Source organism: Schistocerca americana, chromosome 3, assembly GCF_021461395.2.
Source record: "Schistocerca americana isolate TAMUIC-IGC-003095 chromosome 3, iqSchAmer2.1, whole genome shotgun sequence".
NCBI classification, from domain to species: Eukaryota; Metazoa; Arthropoda; class Insecta; order Orthoptera; family Acrididae; genus Schistocerca; species Schistocerca americana.
The window spans coordinates 369,852,990-369,873,293 of NC_060121.1; the positions used below are offsets into that span (position 1 = coordinate 369,852,990).

At 39.1% G+C, this 20,304-nt stretch overlaps 1 protein-coding gene across 1 annotated transcript in view; it reads left to right on the plus strand.

Annotated features, from left to right (window-relative positions):
* LOC124606090 (fatty acid synthase-like) overlaps positions 1 to 20,304 on the plus strand; it is a 448,407-nt gene that overhangs the window by 42,885 nt on the left and 385,218 nt on the right. Inside the window, exon 4 of the mRNA XM_047138055.1 lies at positions 8,732 to 8,932. Within this exon, the coding sequence (XP_046994011.1) occupies positions 8,732 to 8,932 (201 nt within the window). The remainder of the gene's footprint in view (positions 1 to 8,731; positions 8,933 to 20,304) is intronic.

Sequence of the window (20,304 nt, forward strand, 5' to 3'; positions counted from 1 at the left end):
CACCCCTGGCCTTAATAACGGCCTTGATACGCCTGGGCATTGAGTCAGAGTTTTCAATCGGTGAGAGATCTGGAGAATGTGCTGGCCAGGGCAGCAGTCGAACATTTTCTGTATTCAGAAAGGCCCGTACAGGACCTGCAACATGTGCTTGTGCATAACATTTTCACGCAATTTGGGTGCATAGATCCTGAGAAATCAGTACCCAGAACAACCAACTCTGGCCATAATAACGACCTTGATATGCCTGGGCATTGATTCAAACAGAGCTTGGATGGCATGTACAGGTACAGCTGCCCATTCAGCTTCAAAACGATACCACAGTTCATCAAGAGTAGTGACTGGCATATTGTGATGAGCCAGTTGCTCGGCCTCCATTGACCAGATGTTTTCAATCGGTGAGAAATCTGGAGAATGTGCTGGCCAGGGCAGCAGTCGAACAATTTCTGTATCCAGAAAGGCCCGTACAGGACCTGCAACGTGCGCTTGTGCATTATCCTGCTGAAATGCAGGGTTTTGCAGGGATTGAATGAAGGGTAGAGCCACGGGTCGTAACACATCTGAAATGTAACATCCACTGTTCAAAGTGCCATCAACGTGAACAAGAGGTGACCGAGACCTGTAACCAATGGCACCCCATACCATCACGCCAGATGATACGCCAGTATGGCGATGACGAATACATGCTTCCAATGTGCGATCACCGCGATATCGCCAAACACAGATGGGACCATCATAATGCTGTAAACAGAACCTGGATTCATCCAAAAAAATGATATTTTGCCAGTTATGCACCCAGGTTCATTGCTGCATACACCATCGCAGGTGCTCCTGTCTGTGATGCAGCATCAAGGGTAACAGCAGCCATGGTCTCCGAGCTGATAGTCCATGCTGCTGCAAACGTCATTGAACTGTTCATGCAGATGGTTGTTGTCTTGCAAACGTCCCCATCTGTTGACTCAGGGATCAAGACGTGGCTGCATGATCCGTTACAGCCATGTGGATAAGATGCCTGTCATCTCAATTGCTAGTGATATGAGGCTGTTGGGATCCAGCACGGCATTCCGTATTACCCTCCTGAAGCCACCGATTCCATATTCTGCTAACAGTCATTGGATCTCGACCAACGCGAGCAGTAATGTCGTGATACGGTAAACCAGAATCTCGATAGGCTACAATCGGACCTTTATCAAAGTTGGAAATGTGATGGTATGCATTTCTCCTCCTTACATGAGGCATCACAACAACGTTTCGCCAGGCAACACCGGTCAACTGCTGTTTGTGTATGAGAAATCGGTTGGAAACTTTCCTGATGTCAGCACATTGTAGGTGTCACCACCAGCGCCAACCTTGTGTGAATGTTCTGAAAAGCTAATCATTTGCGTATCACAACATCTTCTTCCTGTCGGTTAGATTTCACATCTGTAGCATGTCATCTTCATGGTGTAGCAATTTTAATGGCCAGTAGTGTATAACCAACAAGCTTGCATATGCATGCTGAGCTGACATACTTTGATTTATCAAAATATTAGTATTTCGATTAGAAAACGGACTGTTGTTGTAATCTCTGAGTGGCCACCAAAACTGTGGGCAAGAAACAACTGGACCACCCTGTTGCTGAGCATGCCACCCAACATGCCATTCTTAATTTCAATGACTGCTTCACAGCCTGTGCAATATGGATCCTTCCCACTAACACTAGATTTTCTGAATTGTGCAGGTGGGAATTCTCCCTGCAAAATATCCTATGTTCCTATAACCCTCCTGGTCTCAACCTTTGTTAGTCATTGTCCTCAACCATCTAGCCCCTTCCCTGTTCCCATTCCAGTACTACACAAACTTCTGTTCTACCAACGAACTTACTCTTTATACTTCTCTCCTTTTCCGCTCAGTCCTGCTCTTTCCCCCACCCACTGTCTAACCTCCCGACTGCACCAGCTGCCCTACCCTCTCTCCACCTCATCCCTGCATGCTCCTCAACAGCACTTGACTGTCCCCCACTCCTACCCTGCTGTCTCTCCCCCTCCCCACTCCAGCCTCCTCCTTACCCCACCCAGTTGCCTCTCCCATCACGCACTGCTGCTGCTGCTCATAATCTGGCTTCAGCTGCCAGAGACTGTGGCCATGTGTGTGTGAGTTGCATTTGTGTGTGTGTGTGTGTGTGTGTGTGTGTGTGTGTGTGTGTGTGTGTGTGTGTAAGTAAGTCTGTTGTCTATTTTTGACAGAGGTCTTGTTGACCAAAAGCTTATTTTGTGACAATCTTTTTGTTGTGTCTATCTGTGACTTAGTATTTCTGCTATATGGTGAGTAGCAACTATCCTTTTCATAACATTGTTACAAATAGCATCGGGGGTCACTCTATGGCATAGTTACTTGGATGGTTTGGAACAGTGTATTGTGTTCACCTTTAACATGCTTAGCATAGCACAAGAAAATTATTCATAGATAGAGAATGAGACATTTATAATTATATTTGGAATTCAGAAGTTCTGCATATTCCTGAATGACAATGAATTACATCTTGTCACAGACCATAAAACATTTTTGTCCACATTTGGCTCTAGGTCAAAGTTGTCTGAATGAACATCTCAGAGATTACAACACCAGGCTGTTTACTTATCGAATTACTAATATTTTGATAAATCAAAGTATGTCAGCTCAGCATGCATATACCAGTGCACTATCAAGATTCCCTATAAATACAGATGAGGAATTGATAGAAAAGAAACTGTTTGCTTGTTTACTGATTCAAATCAATACAGTCAGTGGAAGAGTTTTCTTTCACTTCCAGCAGCCACACTCCAAGATCCACTATTGAGACAGGTTTGCCATACTGTGCACACCAGCTGGCCAGATGAGCTTCCTTCAGTAACCTCAGCAGATTTTTTTTCTTTTTCATGATGCCTTGCCCTTCATCTTTTCAAAGTTACCTGTTATTGAATGAGGATGACAATCAGTACTGAGCAGCGATTCTGGACAGTCTGAGAATCTGCGCTACTATACATCACAACTCCTGCTTCAGTCCCACTGGGGCATTTCCAGAATGATGAATCGTGCCCAAGAGTATGTGTATTGGTCATTTGTAGATGAGGATGTTGCACTAGTGGTCTAAAATATCAGGGTTGTCAATCTCAGAAACTGGTACCATCCCAAACTTACCAGTTATGACCTATGCCTACCCAGTCATTACACTGGGTGCATGTAGATTTTGTGGGGCCATTCTATTGGGCCATGTGGTTGATTTTGTGCCACATCTTAGTTTCACCCTGCATCTAATGGCATTGCATAACATTCTGTAAAAATATTTATGAAGCAGATGGAAAAAAAATATTAACATCCACTCCTACTGATTCTGCACCAATCTCCTTTTTATCCTCTTATAGGCAACACGATACAAGATCAAAATCTGCCACAGGTTCTGCAAGGATGCCACCATCATTCTTTTCTAGATTTGTTGTGGTGTCTATCATTTGAAAAAAAAAGAGAAAGTTATACCACTTGAGGTGGGTGCCCTGTCTGAGACACATTCTGGCATATGCCCATCTGTGTATGTGGCTCCACATCTTCACAGTAAGGCCACCAGCTGGTCCTGGTGGTGACACTTAGGTGCATTCTTTGCAAGCACTGGAACCAGCTTTATTAGTGCCATCTGGGGTAAGCTTTGCCACCAGGACTGTCAAGTTAGTGGAGGCACTCTACATCACCTATTCCAAGGACAAACAAAAGGAGATGTAGTGTACAGTTCCAATACAACATCCCAGGTAGTGGACACCTGACATTCCAGCTTCTCCAGTTGTTGAACACCTGTTGGGATCTGGACTCAGATGACACACAGGACGACCTCCGATCTGAGTCAGGTCTGATGTCAGACTCAGAGCTCACACAGGAAACAATAGCAAACCAAAAGTCTGAAGTACCATCATTTCGCACATCTCTTGAACCAGACCCGGAACCAGCTCCTCTACCACTACCATCTGCATCTGGAGCAACACCCCAGCCTTCACAGCAGGCAGTGCCACACCCACCTTGTTCTCTACACTGACCATGGAGTGAGGAATCTCCAAATACCACTGGATGTATAAGTATGCATATGACCAGTGAGATCACTAGTGCCAGTGCATGGTGATACACACCCTGGCACCATGTCATGTGGGTAAACAACAGCAGTAGATTTAAGAGCTGCTGTACCATCTCAGCCTCACTTGTCCCAGCTCACTGATATGTACTACCTATTTATCATGACCTTGCAATTTTTGGCTATTTTCTTGACAGTAAATTGGGCTCTGTTATTCCTGGCAATCAATGTTTGACTTGCACATAGAGAGGTCTATTTTCATAGTGTGAGGCTGTCTCTGTTCCAGCCATATGATGTGCTTACCATGAGTGCACCAACAGCATGTGCATACACTGAGACAGTGAACTGCTTGTTCATCTTGGTTGTAGCACTCAGCAAAGTGCCCTGATAAGTCCAGTTCCAGCATGGCATAGTGTTTTGTTACCAAAAACCAACTATTTTATGTCTGCTACTCCAACAATGCAGGTTTCAGTGAACTTCAATGATGTACAAAAAATCATAGGAAATTATAGATCTTGACTTTTCTTGAACAGAAAGAAAGATTTATAGAGATGGGCACCTCTTGGCAGTTAATGTGCACTGCAGATTTACTGAATAACTTAAAACATAAGTTGCAGAGGACGATAACGTTGCCAGGTTGGGAAGCACTCTAATACAAACCATTCTCTTAGTGCATGCACATGCTGTTGGTGCACCCATTGTAGGCACAATATGTGCTTGAAAGGAAAGTGGAGCTAGCACCAAACTAGGAAAATAGACCTGTCCATGTACAAGCCAAACATTAGTGGCTGGAAATAACAGAGTACAATTCAGTGTCCAGAAAATAGCCAATTATCGCAAGGTCATTGTAAAAAGGCTGACCAGAGACCAGGTAATACACATAAGCAAGTTGTGACAAGTGAGCCAAAATGGCCTGTGACAGTCCTTAAATCTTTTGTTGTTGTTTACCCATGTGACCTGGTACCATCAGATTTATTACTTTGCATCATGGCTAGCGACCTCATCAGAAGCAAGCGTAATTATTTCATTTGATTCATCAGTACATGTGGCTGGGCTGCAAGACAAATGGTCTGTTGCTAAATCCTAATAAAATCATTATTATTTACTTCTGTACAAAACAGAAAAAGAGACAGAACCAATCAATAGAAAGGATATAGGTGACTCAATTACATGGAGTGCAAATAGATGAGAAAACAAACTGGCCTTTTCATTTTTTAGATATCTGTAAGAGACTGAGTCTGTTATTCTTGCTTTAAATGTTGACACTATGTGTGAAGAATGTAATATTGTAAAAGCAGTGTGGTTATTTTCTTACACTGGTTGAGTATGGCATTGTTTTATGTGGTAACCAGCTATATAAAATACAGAGATGTTTCAAATGAACAGTAGATTTCATGAAGAAATAATCTGCACAATGAGTATAAAAATCTGAGCTTTGTGCACAACATTGGAACAAAGTTTTTTAGAGGTCTTCCTGCACACATAACCACACAGACTAGCAACAAAATTAAGTTTAAGAACTCACAAAAATATTCTTGCTGAAAAAGGCACTTCATAATTTACATCATTTCTTAAAAAATAGCTGAACAATGTGAGTGTAATATTTATGGTGGTCTGATTACTAATAATATAATTTTCCTTGTGGTCTATATAGTTTCTTAGTGTCTATGAGAATATAAATTGTAATATAATTATGAATTTGAATTCCTGTAATGTTATTTGACTCTGACAGTAATTATGCTGCAAAAATTCTACTGTAGATATAAGAACTGACTCATTTCATGTTCTTGCAAGCCCAACACAGTGGGACCTCCGGAACATGAAATAAAATTAAAACACATTGAAAATGTGTGTTCATGAGTAATGAAAACGTTTCTGGACCACACCCGACATGAAATATTTTTGTAGATTCTTTGTACATATAGTACTGATTTCATGAACTGAGCTGTTGCTTTGAAAAAGCGCTATATTATTTGTGGCAATTTCATCAGAGAATAATGTATTGGGAAGTGACAGTTAATATCCATATTTCCTTTAACAGGCAAGATCTTCTTGAGTGCACACTCAAAATAATTTGCTTTACATGCTATTGGACTCCGACTTAAATATGTTCCAATCCCTATAGTTTATATGTAGACATTCAAAACTGGTACTTAGATAACGTTAGAAGACAAACACAGTAATACTTTGGCTGTGTATTCCTGCCACACCAAACTCGTATAACACTTCAGCCATAAATCGCTCTAACAATTCCACTGGACTATTTACATCACAGTCTTTAATTTACATTTGTGCACTTCAAATAAAGAATTTCACAAATACAGTGGCTAGTTCTTTAGGTATATATTTGAGCTATAATCTCTACTTTTCAGAGAATTCTTGCTACCTTATAGTCAGGTCAGGATGGTTTTCCTGTCAGTCCATCAACATCTTTGACAATGGGAATTTTAGCAGGAGGCAATAATAAGTGTAAAAACATTGAATATCACATATTTATGTATAAATTGATAAACATGGTGCAGAAGTATAATGCATAGAGCATATTTTGAGCATGTGACTTTAGTACTTATTTGAAAGTATTTTCCAAAATTGATAACTGCAGTATGGGCTATTTGTTACAGTGGAAACAGAGGTAATTAATCTCATCAAGAAGATGTATACAGGAATCTCTGTCTTAACTTTGCTGTATTTAGAATAATCAAAATTTAGAATTTTAGTTATTTCATTAAATCACCACTTCAGGCCAAATAAAACACATTACTGAATTCAGATAAATTAGGCTCACAAACTATCAGTCTATGTTTGGCTATTGTTGAGTTTTAGGAGCTTCAGAATTTAAATGTTATTGTGTATATGAACAAAAAACTTGAATGCGTTAATACAAACAAGAAGAAGAAAGGAACATTACAAGTACGCTGATGGAATAGGCTACCTATGCTTCAAGTTCAGTGTTTGAGATAGAGCCTACAGTTTTCTTTTCTTTTCGAGTTGAGCTTCTATGGACTGTGTGGTAACAACCAATTTTATTTTAGCATCTAGGTCTTGTTCTTGTTCCAGCTTTGACTTCCTGCCAGTATTTTCTGAACCCACCAAGAAGTTCCTGTTTATACTCTTAGGACAAAGGTCCTCTGTGTCTTTTGGAGGTTGATGCCATTTTAAAACCAATCTTCTAAATTTGTTCCTGTCAGGAATTTCTCTCTCTGAGTTACCAATCTGCCTAAGATCATTTTCACATTCTTTGACAGGTGTTGTTGATGACAACATCTGTTGGCAGCTGAGGATTTCATTTAATTATCATTTATTCTAGAGAAGTTGCACGGTCATCAATGGTATCTGTTCTTTTGAGAACAGTTACTATCTTCATATATATATATATATATATATATATATACCCGAACTCTTACGGGAATCGTCACCTTAGTGTTTGCGAGCAATGAGTGGGTGGGCAAATATCTGTTAGGTACATTGCGTATGTAGATTGTGGATAGTTGGAAATGTGGGTCTTACGGAAAGCGTCCAAGGGATAAGCCCCTGCAGTCACGCTATTCATCTGTGTCCTCAGTGGCTCAGATGGATAGAGCATGTGCCATGTAAGCAGGAGATCCCGGGTTTGAGTCCCGGTCAGGGCACACATTTTCAGCTGTCCCCATCGAGGTATATCAACAACACCTGTCGGCAGCTGAGGATTTCAATTAATTATCATTTACTTCAGAGTTTTGCTGGACTGCCCTGTGTTATAGAAACTTTTATGACATTATATCAACTCTGTAAAGCTGTAATCAATACAAGATAAATATTTAATTTATCTGTGTACTTTAAGTGTAAGTTGCTGTTTGAAGCTATCAATGATTAATGCATTGTACCTTTATTTGTCTAGGAGCATTGTGTCAGAATGGCTTGTTGATATTATGTGATCTGTTTGTATTGCTTGGTTCAAATATGTTGACCACTGGTCATTTTCTAGTGTGCTTTATGTTTAATATTTATAATATTATGAGAACTGGAGTGATACTTCAGAACTATATTATGGTGTAATATTTTTATAATTCATTGTTATTATTGCTGTTGTTAAGATAATTTTGTTTAATGAGTTTATTAAGATAAAGACAGTATAAGTAATCAGCTGTCCCAGTCAATGGATGCAGTTATTTATTTATTTATTTATTTCTTGTTCCGTAGATCCAGTTAGTGAGTCAATCACAAGGATATGGAACGTGTCAAATTGTACAGGTTTCAATTTAAACTTACAATAAATACAAGGGCATTTCAATGGCAAATTGTATAAGGGAATTGTGGACAATTTATACAAGAATGGCTGGACGGGTATTAGTATTTGCATCTTTCAAATACTGGTCTTGGAGCCTTCTAATTCTGTCTCCTGATTCCATAACTTTCTTTTGAAATCTAACTGGTGGCAAACTGAAAAAGTAAGAAATACTCAAACTTCAGTGCAAGTTAACAAAGTGATACTTCTTTTCTCAGAGCAGTGGTTTTTGTAAGAGTGTAGGTGCTATTTTAAGCATATTAGAATACTTCAGAGGTTATCAAAACAATTCTGTATCAGTTCTCATCTTTCCTCCTTGACATAAATTTAAAATGTCCAAAATTTTGTATTATGGTGCAAAACACTCTCAACTCTTTTTATGTTCTGTCATTCAGGGCCAAGCATAATGATTGACACTGCTTGCTCATCCAGTATCTATGCACTAGAAAAAGCTACCTCCAGCTTTTATGATGGAACGTGTGATGCTGCAGTGATTGTGGGCTGTAACCTGCTACTCAACCCCCTTACATCATCAATGCTACAACTCATCAATGCAACAAATAAAAGAGGCTGTTGCTGCAGTTTTGATGAAGCAGGTGTGTATTGTTGCTATTATGAGAAATTAGACTTGATAACTAATACAAAGGGAGAAAATGTCCATCCCCAAGTTACTAATCCTTGTTATATGTGTTACAGAAAAGTTGATTTTTTTAAAGAAATTGCTTTTGAAATGAGCTGTTTAATTGTCATTTCATATTTATTCCATATTACACGTTGAAACAAGTTACACTTTTATCAGAAGCACCGTACCTCAGCTTTCAGTCTATCAGATTATGCTTGAGGTCATCCTTTTCTGATGCAGTTCATGAATTTCAGACTGTGATGAAGTGCATTTTCCAAAGGATCATTGGTTATTAACTGACAGTTTCCTTGTGTAAGCAAATGATTCATTAGTATCATCATATTAAGTGATTTTCATGCTGAGTGGTTACATCATCAATTTCTTCCCATTTGTATATTTTTAAAATGCAGAATTTATTGCCTCTACATCAGTCAGTGCAGTTTTCATCACTCACTTACTGTGCGCACTCACATACTGTGTGCAGATATCGTGTCAGTCCAGTTCCTTATTGTTCTTTTTATATTAAAGTGACCATCCCCTCCTATGACTCTTGACACCATACCTCTATTGTATCATCTGATCCCATCACTGTTAAATTAATTGGCAACATAGGTCTCCTTTCCTCTGTTATCATAGTGGCTACTACTTTGTTGGTGGGATGGACTGTGCCCACTCATAGTTTATTGGTGGGCAAGAAGAAAATGTCTCTGCCCACTATTTATATCAGTGAAATTCTGTTTGTGTTGCAAGGGTAAAAGTTTTGCTATAATGTACATCAGTTTTCAATTTTATCTGCAGAATAGTTTTGTTTGTTAAGCTTTCTAAAGTAATGGTGTTATGTTGTGTGTGTTTTATTAACATAGATGAATTGTAATATCATGACATCATAAATTTCTTTGTTTTGGATTATGAAAATTCATCCAAAGTTAGTGGATATTCATAATGAGGCTCAGGCAGATTACACATATACTTTAAGAAGAATGTAATAATCTCAGTTTCAGAGAACGCAGGTGCTGTCAAATATGAATACTATTGAACCGTCAACCTCATAAGTTATGTTTGCAAAATACTGACACAAATTATTTATAGAAGAATGGAAAAAAACTGGTAGAAGCCAATCTCGTAGGAAGATCAGTTTGGGTTTTGGAGAAATGAAGGAACAGGCAAGGTCATACTGACCTGTGACTTATTGTAGAAGATAGTTTAGAGAAAGCTTTTGACAGCAATGGCTCGAATGCACCCTTTGAAAATCTGAAGTTAGTGGGAATAAAATCTTGGGGATTAAAGGTTATTTACAAACTTGTACAGATGGTAGACTGCTGTAATGAGGCACAAATGACTTCAAAGGCAAGCATTGTATAAGAAGAAAGTGAGACCAGTTTGTAGCTTATACTCACCCCCCCCCCCCCCCCCCCAGCCTATCCCATTATTCAATACATACTTTGAGCCAGCAGTAAAGGAAACCAAGGAGAAATTTAAAGAGGGAATTAAAGTTCAGGGAGAAGAAATAAAACTTTGAGGGATGCTAATGACAGTCTAATTCTACATTGTTTGTCCAGCCAGCACAGTGTAGGTGCACAGGTGTACATGTGTGTGTAACAAAAGCAAAATAAAAGTAATAGAATGTAGTCAAATTAAATAAAGCAATGCTGAGTGATTTAGATTAGGAAATGAGTTACTAATATTAATACATGAGTTCTGCTATTTTGGCAGCAAAATAACTAATGATGGTTGAATATAGAAGATATAAAACGTAAATTTCAATTTAAGCATTGGGAAGTATTTCCTGAAGGTATTTGTCTGGAGTGTATCCTTGTGTAGAACTGGAACATCAAAACAGGGATAATAAACTTGAACCAAGAAGAGAATAGCTGCTTTAGAAATGTGGTGGTGCAGAAGAAGGCCAAGGATTACATGGTTAGATTGATTAGCTATTGTAGAGGTACTGAATCTAATAGGAGAAAAAGATACTTCTGGCAGAACTGGACTAAAGAGGGATTGGTTGATAGGACACATAGTCACCAATTTCATAATAGAGGAAAGTGTGAGGGATAAGAATTGTAGTGGGAGACCAAGGAATGAATACTGTAACCAGGTTCGGATGTATATCAGGTGCAGTCATTATTCAGGGATGAAGAAGCCTGCACAGGTTAGAGAGGCTTGGAGAGCAGCATCAGACCAGTCTTTGGACTGAAGACCACAACAATTTTGTGGCTTTTAAGGGTGTTAGGGCACAAACTAATAACTACATTGCTGAGAGATCATATTATGTGATCCAATTCTGTGCTGTGAAGCAACCTGTGCCACCAGGATCCTTCCCACCAACACCATCTTTTGTGAATTGTGCAGGTAGGGACTCTGCAATATAACCTATGTTCTTGTAATCCTACTGGCATCAACCTTTGTTAGTCATTGTCCTTACCTATTTAGCTCCTCCTCTGTTCACATTCCAGCACTATACAGCCCTCTATTCCACTAACGCACCCACAGTCTTTTTACTTCTCTCCTTTTCCGCTACCCCCCCCCCCCCCCCCCCCACCCCCTATCTAATTTACTGTCCCTCACCCCTACTCTGCTATCTCTCCTCCTTCCCACCCCAGCCTCCTCCTTTCCTGCTCTGCCTGGTTGCTTCTCCCATCATGTGCTACTGCTCACAGTCTGGCCTCAGCAGCCAGAGACTGTGGTCATGTGTGTATGAGTTGCATTTGCGCAAGTGTGTGTGTGTGTGTGTGTGTGTGTGTGTGTGTGTGTGTGTGTGTGTGTGTATGTGTGTGTGTGTGTTGTCTATTTCTGGTGAAGGTCTTCTTGGCCAAAAGTACACTTTCCTACAGACTTTTTGTTGTGCCCATCTGCGACTCAGCAACTCTGCTATATGGTGAGTAGCAACTATCCTTTTCATACTATAGGGTGCTTCAAAAAGAATCATATGGTTTAAGAACATCATAGCAGTTATGTTATATGAGATATGTGCATAAACAATGTACTGTTGGAAAGAGCAGACTCTCAAGTTTTACTTGGTTCCCACTAGGTAGCTAGGTAGCAGCAGTGTGCACCTACCTCAGATCTAGTAAAAGTGGTGTCAGGCAACAGAAAGCATTTTATGTTCTACATTTTGTGCAGTGTGAGTCAGTAGAAACCGTTCAGCATGACTTTTGTACTAGATATGGTGTGGATCCTCCTGCACCACAGAGTGTTAGACAATGGCATGAACAATTCTGAGAAACAAATCACTGGGCCGTCCCTGAATGTCTGACACAGATGTCAAATGCATCTGCCATAGTTCCACGAGCAGTCTGCAGAAATCTTGTTGCCATGCAGCTCGACAGCTCAACATGCCCTGATGTCCATCCAGCGTGTGATGTGTCGATGTTTACACATGAAACCATACAAAATTCAGCCATTGCAAGCTCTTTGTGAAGGTGACAGACAACAGTGTATGGAGTTCTGTAATTTTGTTCTTGACAAGATGGAGGATGACAGTTTTCTTCCATGCTTAGTGCGTAGTGATGAGGCAACGTTCCATTTAAATGGGAAGGAGAACCGTCATAATGTGAAAATGTGGGGTATGGAACAATCACACGAAGTCGTACTGAGACATTGCATAACAGCAGCTGTGGAATCTGTGTAGTGTGGAAACAACTTGAATATTGTATTGGCATATACCATGCATCTCAAGTGGGGCATATTGAACCACTATGAAAAGGTATGAAAAAAAAAAAAAACTTTTTGAGTTTACCATTCATCGAAGAAAAAAATACATTCTATGTTTATCAGTTTCAGAAATATAGACGTGCCAGATCAGATGATTCTTTTTGATGCACCCTGTATTGTTAATTTTTTTAAAAAGTGGTATTGCACTGACAAATCAGTGCAATGAATGTTGATATTTCACTACATAGTTAAGAATCACTAAGATTATGTGTCTCACTGTGGTCAGTATTTTGCAGATCTTACACTTAAAAGATGGAATCTACTCACTGGAAATAAATGATGAATTATATTTATTAAAAAGGAATTACATTATAAAATAAATGATTTATTTACTTAAAATACAAAATCGTACACTGGCTGGAGGAGAATTACTCTCCTTTGCCTCATAGTGACAACACACAAACCATGCTGTACAATGCACTCCCCATAAGATAGCAGGAATGGAGGAAATGCATCCCACACCCATTTCAAATGCTCCCTGCCTGATATTGAATGTGAATGCCCCAGACAGCTTAGTCAGAAACAATTGCATTTGAATTCTGTGTCCCAAAGCTGCAGGCATGTCACTGCCACCGAAGCTTTGTCATTACACTATAAGGTAATTGTCACAGTAAGCTCAGTGAAACTAATACTGTGTGTAGCAGTGGACTATTGCGTGATGGAGAATGGGACTATTGGCTTAACAGCTTGGATCACTTCTTCCAGTTTAAACAACCCACTGATAAACTGCCACACACACACACACGCACACACACACACACACACACACACACACACACACACACACACAACAGATGCTTCCTTCTCATCTTGGAGTCTGAGTGGCCCATGCAAATATTCTGATGAATTGTAGAAGGAGTGGCTAACAAGGTGTTCTTTACTTTACTTTTTAATATTTGAAGATTTTCAGTATCCTACCTCATATATGGGCAATCTGTTGTAGACTTTGTGATGGAACAGATCTGAATTTTGTAGTCTGTCCTCAGTAGCATCAATTTTGATCACCATAGAGTTAAAAATCTAATTGAGTGTAGGATAGTGTTTGTTATTGATGTACATGACACCATATTTTTGTTGACATTAACACACACATTTTATTTCATGCGCAGTTCACTTATTAATTATGGTGACCAGTTTTTACATCATGAAAGATAATTAGCACAAGTCCTCAGGCTAGCATCCACAATTGTAGTGGTCAAGTTTTTAATTGTGACCCAAAATAAACATTTCATATTTATATGAAATTGTTACGGTTCTCAGTTATCACAGCTGCTGTTAAAGACAAGTACACTCTGGTAGTTCATTTAAATCAGTCCAAAACATAAATCACTGAGTCTAAAAATAGCTCAATCTTATGACAATGATAGTACACAGTACTTGTTGATCACATCACAGTTCAGGCAGAGTATTCATTAATCTTACGTACTGAATTCACTCAAAAGTAATTAAATGTTAAAGTTCCTGAGATTTGCAATTTTAGGTGCTCATATTTTCCTGAACAGGATGTACATAATTATGATGTGGGACAAGCAACAACAGTGCACACGTCACAGGTGTTACTTGTTTGCATTCAAACTGTGGACTGACTACTTTGATTGATGTCTAATAGACAGATATAAGAATAAATTCTTATTTAGAAAACTACATAATAGTTTGAAAAATGGCTAGGTTGGAATTTACTGTTCCTACATCTGCATCTGTATCTATACTCATTCAAGCAACCCTGAGCTGTATGTCAGAGGGTACATCCCATTACACCAGTTATTTGGGCTTCTTCCCATTCCATTCATGTATGGAGTGCACGAAGAATGATTGTTTGAATGTCTCTGTGAATGTGGTAATTATTCTGATATTAGCCTCATGGTCCCTATATGAGCGATATGTCAGGGATTGTAATATGTACCTTGCATCGTCATTTAAAGCCATTTCTTGAAACTTTGTTAACAAACTTTCCTGAAGTAGTTTACGTCTATCTTCATGACTCTTCCAGTTCAGTTCCTTCAGTATCTATGTGACACATTCCCATGTGTCAAACAAAACTGTGACCATTCATGCTGCCCTTCTCTGTATATGTTCAGTATCCCCCGTTAGTGTTATTTGGTACAGGTCCCACACACTTGAGCAGTATTCTAGAACCAGTTGCACGAATGATTTGTAACCAATCTCCTTTGTAGACTGATAGCACTTACCCAGTATTTTACCAATAAACTAAAGTCTGCTACCTGCTTCACCCAATACTGAGCCTAAGTGATCATTCATTTCTTATCTCTACAAAGCATTTCATCCAGGTACTTGTATGAGTTGGCTGGAATTGTCCAGCAGCGACTCATTGATATTATAGTCATAGCATACTATGCTTTTTTGTTTAGTGAAGTGCATTATTTTACATTTCTGAACATTTGAAGCAAGTTGCCAATCTTTGCATCACTTTGAAATCTTATTAAGATCTGTCTGAATATTTATGCAGCTTCTTTCAGCATCATAACTAACTACATCATCTGCAAAAATTCTGAGGCTACTATCAATATTGTCTGCAAGGTCATACATATACAACATGAATAACAATGGTCCCAACACACTTCCCTGGGGTACACCTGATCCTACTTCTATAGCTGACGATGACTCTCCATCCAAGATAATGTGCTATGTCCTTGCTACCAAAAAGTCCTCAATCCTGTCACAAATTTCACTTGATACCCTGTATGATTTGTAGACTTAGAGAAAGGTTTTGACAATGTTAACTGGAATACTCTCTTTCAAATTCTGAAGGTGGCAGGGGTAAAATACAAGGAGCGAAAGGCTATTTACAATTTGTACAGAAACCAGATGGCAGTTATAAGAGTCGAGGGGCATGAAAGGGAAGCAGTGGTTGGGAAAGGAGTGAGACAGGGTTGTAGCCTCTCCCCGATGTTATTCAATCTGTATATTGAGCAAGCAGTAAAGGAAACAAAAGAAAAATTCAGAGTAGGTATTAAAATTCATGGAGAAGAAGTAAAAACTTTGAGGTTCGCCGATGACATTGTAATTCTGTCAGAGACAGCAAAGGACTTGGAAGAGCAGTTGAACGGAATGGACAGTGTCTTGAAAGGAGGATATAAGATGAACATCAACAAAAGCAAAACGAGGATAATGGAATGTAGTCAAATTAAATTGGGTGATGCTGAGGGGATTAGATTAGGAAATGAGACACTTAAAGTAGTAAAGGAGTTTTGCTGTTTAGGGAGTAAAATAACTGATGATGGTCGAAGTAGAGAGGATATAAAATGTAGACTGGCAATGGCAAGGAAATCATTTCTGAAGAAGAGAAATTTGTTAACATCGAGTATAGATTTAAGTGTCAGGAAGTCGTTTCTGAAAGTATTTGTATGGAGTGTAGCCATGTATGGAAGTGAAACATGGACGATAAATAGTTTGGACAAGAAGAGAATAGAAGCTTTCGAAATGTGGTGCTACAGAAGAATGCTGAAGATTAGGTGGGTAGATCACGTAACTAATGAGGAGGTATTGAATAGGATTGGGGAGAAGAGAAGTTTGTGGCCCAACTTGACTAGAAGAAGGGATCGGTTGGTAGGACATGTTTTGAGGCATCAAGGGATCACAAATTTAGCATTGGAGGGTAGCGTGGAGGGTAAAAATCGTAGAGGGAGACCAAGAGATGAATACACTAAGCAGATTCAGAAGGATGTAGGTTGCAGTAGGTACTGGGAGATGAAGAAGCTTGCACAGGATAGAGCAGCATGGAGAGCTGCATCAAACCAGTCTCAGGACTGAAGACAACAACAACAACAACCCCGTATGATTATACTTTTGACAATATGGATAGGTGTGGGACTGAGTGAAATTCTTTTGAGAAATCAAGAAATACTGTGTCTACTTGACTGCTTTGATCCAAAGCTTTCAGTATGTCATGTGAGAAAAAAGTGCGATTTGTGTTTCACGTGATTGATGTTTTCAGAATGCATGTGGGTAGGCATTGAGGAGGTCATTCGTTTCAAGGCACCTCAATATGTTTGAGCTCAGAATATGTTCTTGGATTCTATAACAAAACAATGTCAAGGATATTGGTCAGTAGTTTGGTAGATCACTTTTGCTACCCATCTTGTAGATGGGTGTGACCTGTGTTTTTTTTCCAAGAATTAAGCACAGGTCTTTGTTTGAGTGATCTATGATAGATTCTAGTTAGAAGAGGAGCTAACTCAGCTACAAATTCAGTATAGAATCTGATGGGGATTCCATCAGGCCCTGGAGCTTTGTTCAGTTTTACAATTTCATCTGCTTCTGAATAACGCTGACACTAATACTAATTTCATTCAGTTTTTCATTGGTAAGAGCATTAAATTGAGCCAATTCTCCTGGGTTTTCCTTTGTAAAGAAACATTTGAAAATAGAGTTAAATGTTTCAGCTTTTGCTTTGCTACCCATAATTTCAATTCCTGTCTCATTTGCTAGGGACTGGATCTTAACATTGGTGCCACTAACAGCCTTTAAATACCACAGGAATTTCTTTGGGTTTTGTGAAATATCATTTGACAATACTCTGTCATGGTAGACATTGAAGATGTCATGTTTTGCTCTCTTGACAGTCAAATGCATTTCATTCAGCATCTGTCTATCTATGGCCCTAACTTTGTTTTACCTCATTATGCAGTAACCTCAGTTTCCTTAGAAATTTCTTTACAGTGACTTTATAGCATGGAGCTTCCCTCCCATAATGCAATGTTCTATTGGGTACATATCTATCTGGTGCATGGTCAACTATTCCTTTAAACTTGAGCCATAGTTCCTCTATATGCTCCTGCCCTTGCTGGAAGTTTCAAGTTCCTCATTGAGATGTGACACTACCGATTTTTTATCTAGTTTACTAAACGTATGTATCTTTCTACTTGTTTTAGTTGTCCTTTGTACTTTGGTAATCATTGTTGACACAACCACCAGTTTTGACACCACTATTGATGTGAACATCCTCAAAGAGGTCTGGTATATTTGTTGCCATTAGATCCAATATATTTTCTTCATAAGGGGGGTTCCTAAGTATCAGTTCGAAGTAGTTTTCAGAGAAGGCATTTTGTAATGTTTCACAGAACGTCTTATCATGCCCATGGCTAACAGAACTGTAATTTTTCCCAATTAATTATTGGATGATAAAAGTCTCCATTGATGATTACAGTATTAGTATCACAGTATACAGTATTACAGAGTTTTCGATAAACTATGAGAATCACTGGAATTACAAAAAATGTTGCTGGTTACAAATTTAGAAAAATAAGAGCAGACTACTTTTCTTCTGTAATGTGAACCACCTCCTTTACAGGAATGCATACCCTATTTAAAATGATGATAGATTACATGAATTTATTAATTAGCAATCTAATTAATTAATGTAGAATGTCAGTTTTTATGGAAAAATGAAGGTAACAAAACTAAGTCATCAAAGTCCAAAATTTAATAGTGGTTTTAATGAAACCTGCAATGGTAAAAGGGGTGATTCATAACTTCCAGTTTAATTATTGCAGAAGATAATTATTTCTCTGTAATTTAAATTAATTTACAGGAAAGTTGGAAAGCTATACTTTCAAATGATGTAGATCACTTCATGAAATTATTCTCATTGACTCATAGGCTTTTGGCTGTAGTGAACTGCTGTGCTAACATTAATTAACTGTACATTTTAATTAACAGTGTCCTAATGATAACTAATAACATAAATGAAATCAGGGCACTTGAAACAATAATGTGAATAATAAATTCCAGAGAAATGCAAGCTAAACAAGAACTTGAGGTTTACAGGTAGGTGCTACTTTTTACTAAATATGATGGTAAGTCAAAGATTATCTAGACTTTCTTAGAAGCACTTTTGTGGTAGTTGCACTGTGTTCCATGAGTGAGTGTTTACAGTTGGTACTACGGTGATGCCATGTGCCTCACTTGACCTTCACTGCACCAGAAGTGAGCTGGCAGTGGCAGCATAAACATATCCACTCCAATGGCAGTTTGGAGGAAGGAAGAACGAAGCGCAGTGATATGATTTCTTTGGTCAGAAGGAGTGAAAGGGCTTGAAATTCATCATAGACTGTTACCACAGTAGGGAGACAGAATATTGCAGTGCTCAAATGTTTTTGAGTGAGCGAGAATTTCAAAAGTGTCCAGAGAAATGTGATGCACAAAGAGAAAGCATAGCACCCGTCAACATCCACAGCGGCTGACAAAATGGAACAAACTCAATTGATGACTTTGATGAATGGGTGAGATACTATTGATGGTGTAGCATCTGCATTGAACATCATTCATGGTTCTGCCTATTATATCATCCATAATGAACCTGGCTTCCTTAAAGTTTTTTCTTGATTGGTTCCATGACAATTCACTGAAGAACACAAACTCAAACATCTCGAGACCTGCCAATGCTTAGTCGACCATTACAACAGAGAAGGCAAGTTGTTTTTGGAATGAATAATGGCCTGTGATGAAATGTGGACTCATCACTACAAGCCAGAATCAAAATGCCAGAGAATGGAGTGGAAGCATCCCAGATCACCAGAGAAGGAAAAATTCAAGTCTGCAGCATCAACAGGAAATGATATGCTAACTGTGTTTAGGGACGCAAAAGGGCCTATACTGAAAGAAAATATTGCATGGAGAAGGGGAAAACTGTGAACAAAGACTATTACTGTGCATTGTTTACCAACAAACTTAAAACAGGAATTCACAGCAAACAGTGAGGTCTTTTGTCATAAAAGGTATTGCTGTTTCACTATAACGCCCATCCTCACACTTCTCAACTCACCCTTGAAACCATCCAGAAATTGGATTTTGAGTTGCTGGAACATCCATTGTACAGTTATGATCTTGCTCCATCAGACTTTCAATTGTTTGACCCCTGAAAGACACTTTATGAGGTCACTGATTTACCTCAGACACAGAGGTACATGAAGCCTTGCACCAGGGGCTTTGCAACCAACTGGAAACCTTTTTGGCAGGAATACACAAGCTTATGGACTGCTGAACCAAGTGCATCTCAAAGAAGGGAGACTATATTGAAAAATAATGTGTAAATCAAACTGTATTTTTTAAGCAAATAAAGTATTTTATGAAAAGTCCAGATAACTAATTTTTGACTTACTCTCATAAAGATATTGAGCCGTGTGCAGCTCACATTCATGCCATTTGTTCTTTGGCATTTTGTCACATTGAATGATGTCTTGTTTCTTCCTTACTTATTGGCATAACAAAGTTGCTGGCTTGCCTCCTTGAGTGGCAGCAGCAGTGCTTATCGATACTGGTACTGTCGTACTATCTTTGGTGTGACTGCTAGTATTTCTTGGTGGTGGTGGTGTGTGTGGTGGTCAGTCGGTTGGGATGGAGCATCGAGGAAGTCTCCGTGGCGCGGAGCCAGGCCAGGACCGCTGGCAGCATGCATGCACTGTCAGATCGTGAGGCACTAGCTGCGAGAGCGACCAAGTTCATTTCCCACCGAACCTGTGTGCTGAAGCTGAGTGATCAGTTAACCTGTTATGAAACCTCAACTATTGTGAAATCTCTTTGTTCATTTGGGGCTGTTGCTCCCTGGGCCGTTCGGACTAGCAGCAACGTATGATATGTTGGAGTCAGCGAAATCTTGCGGCCATCTTCCTATAC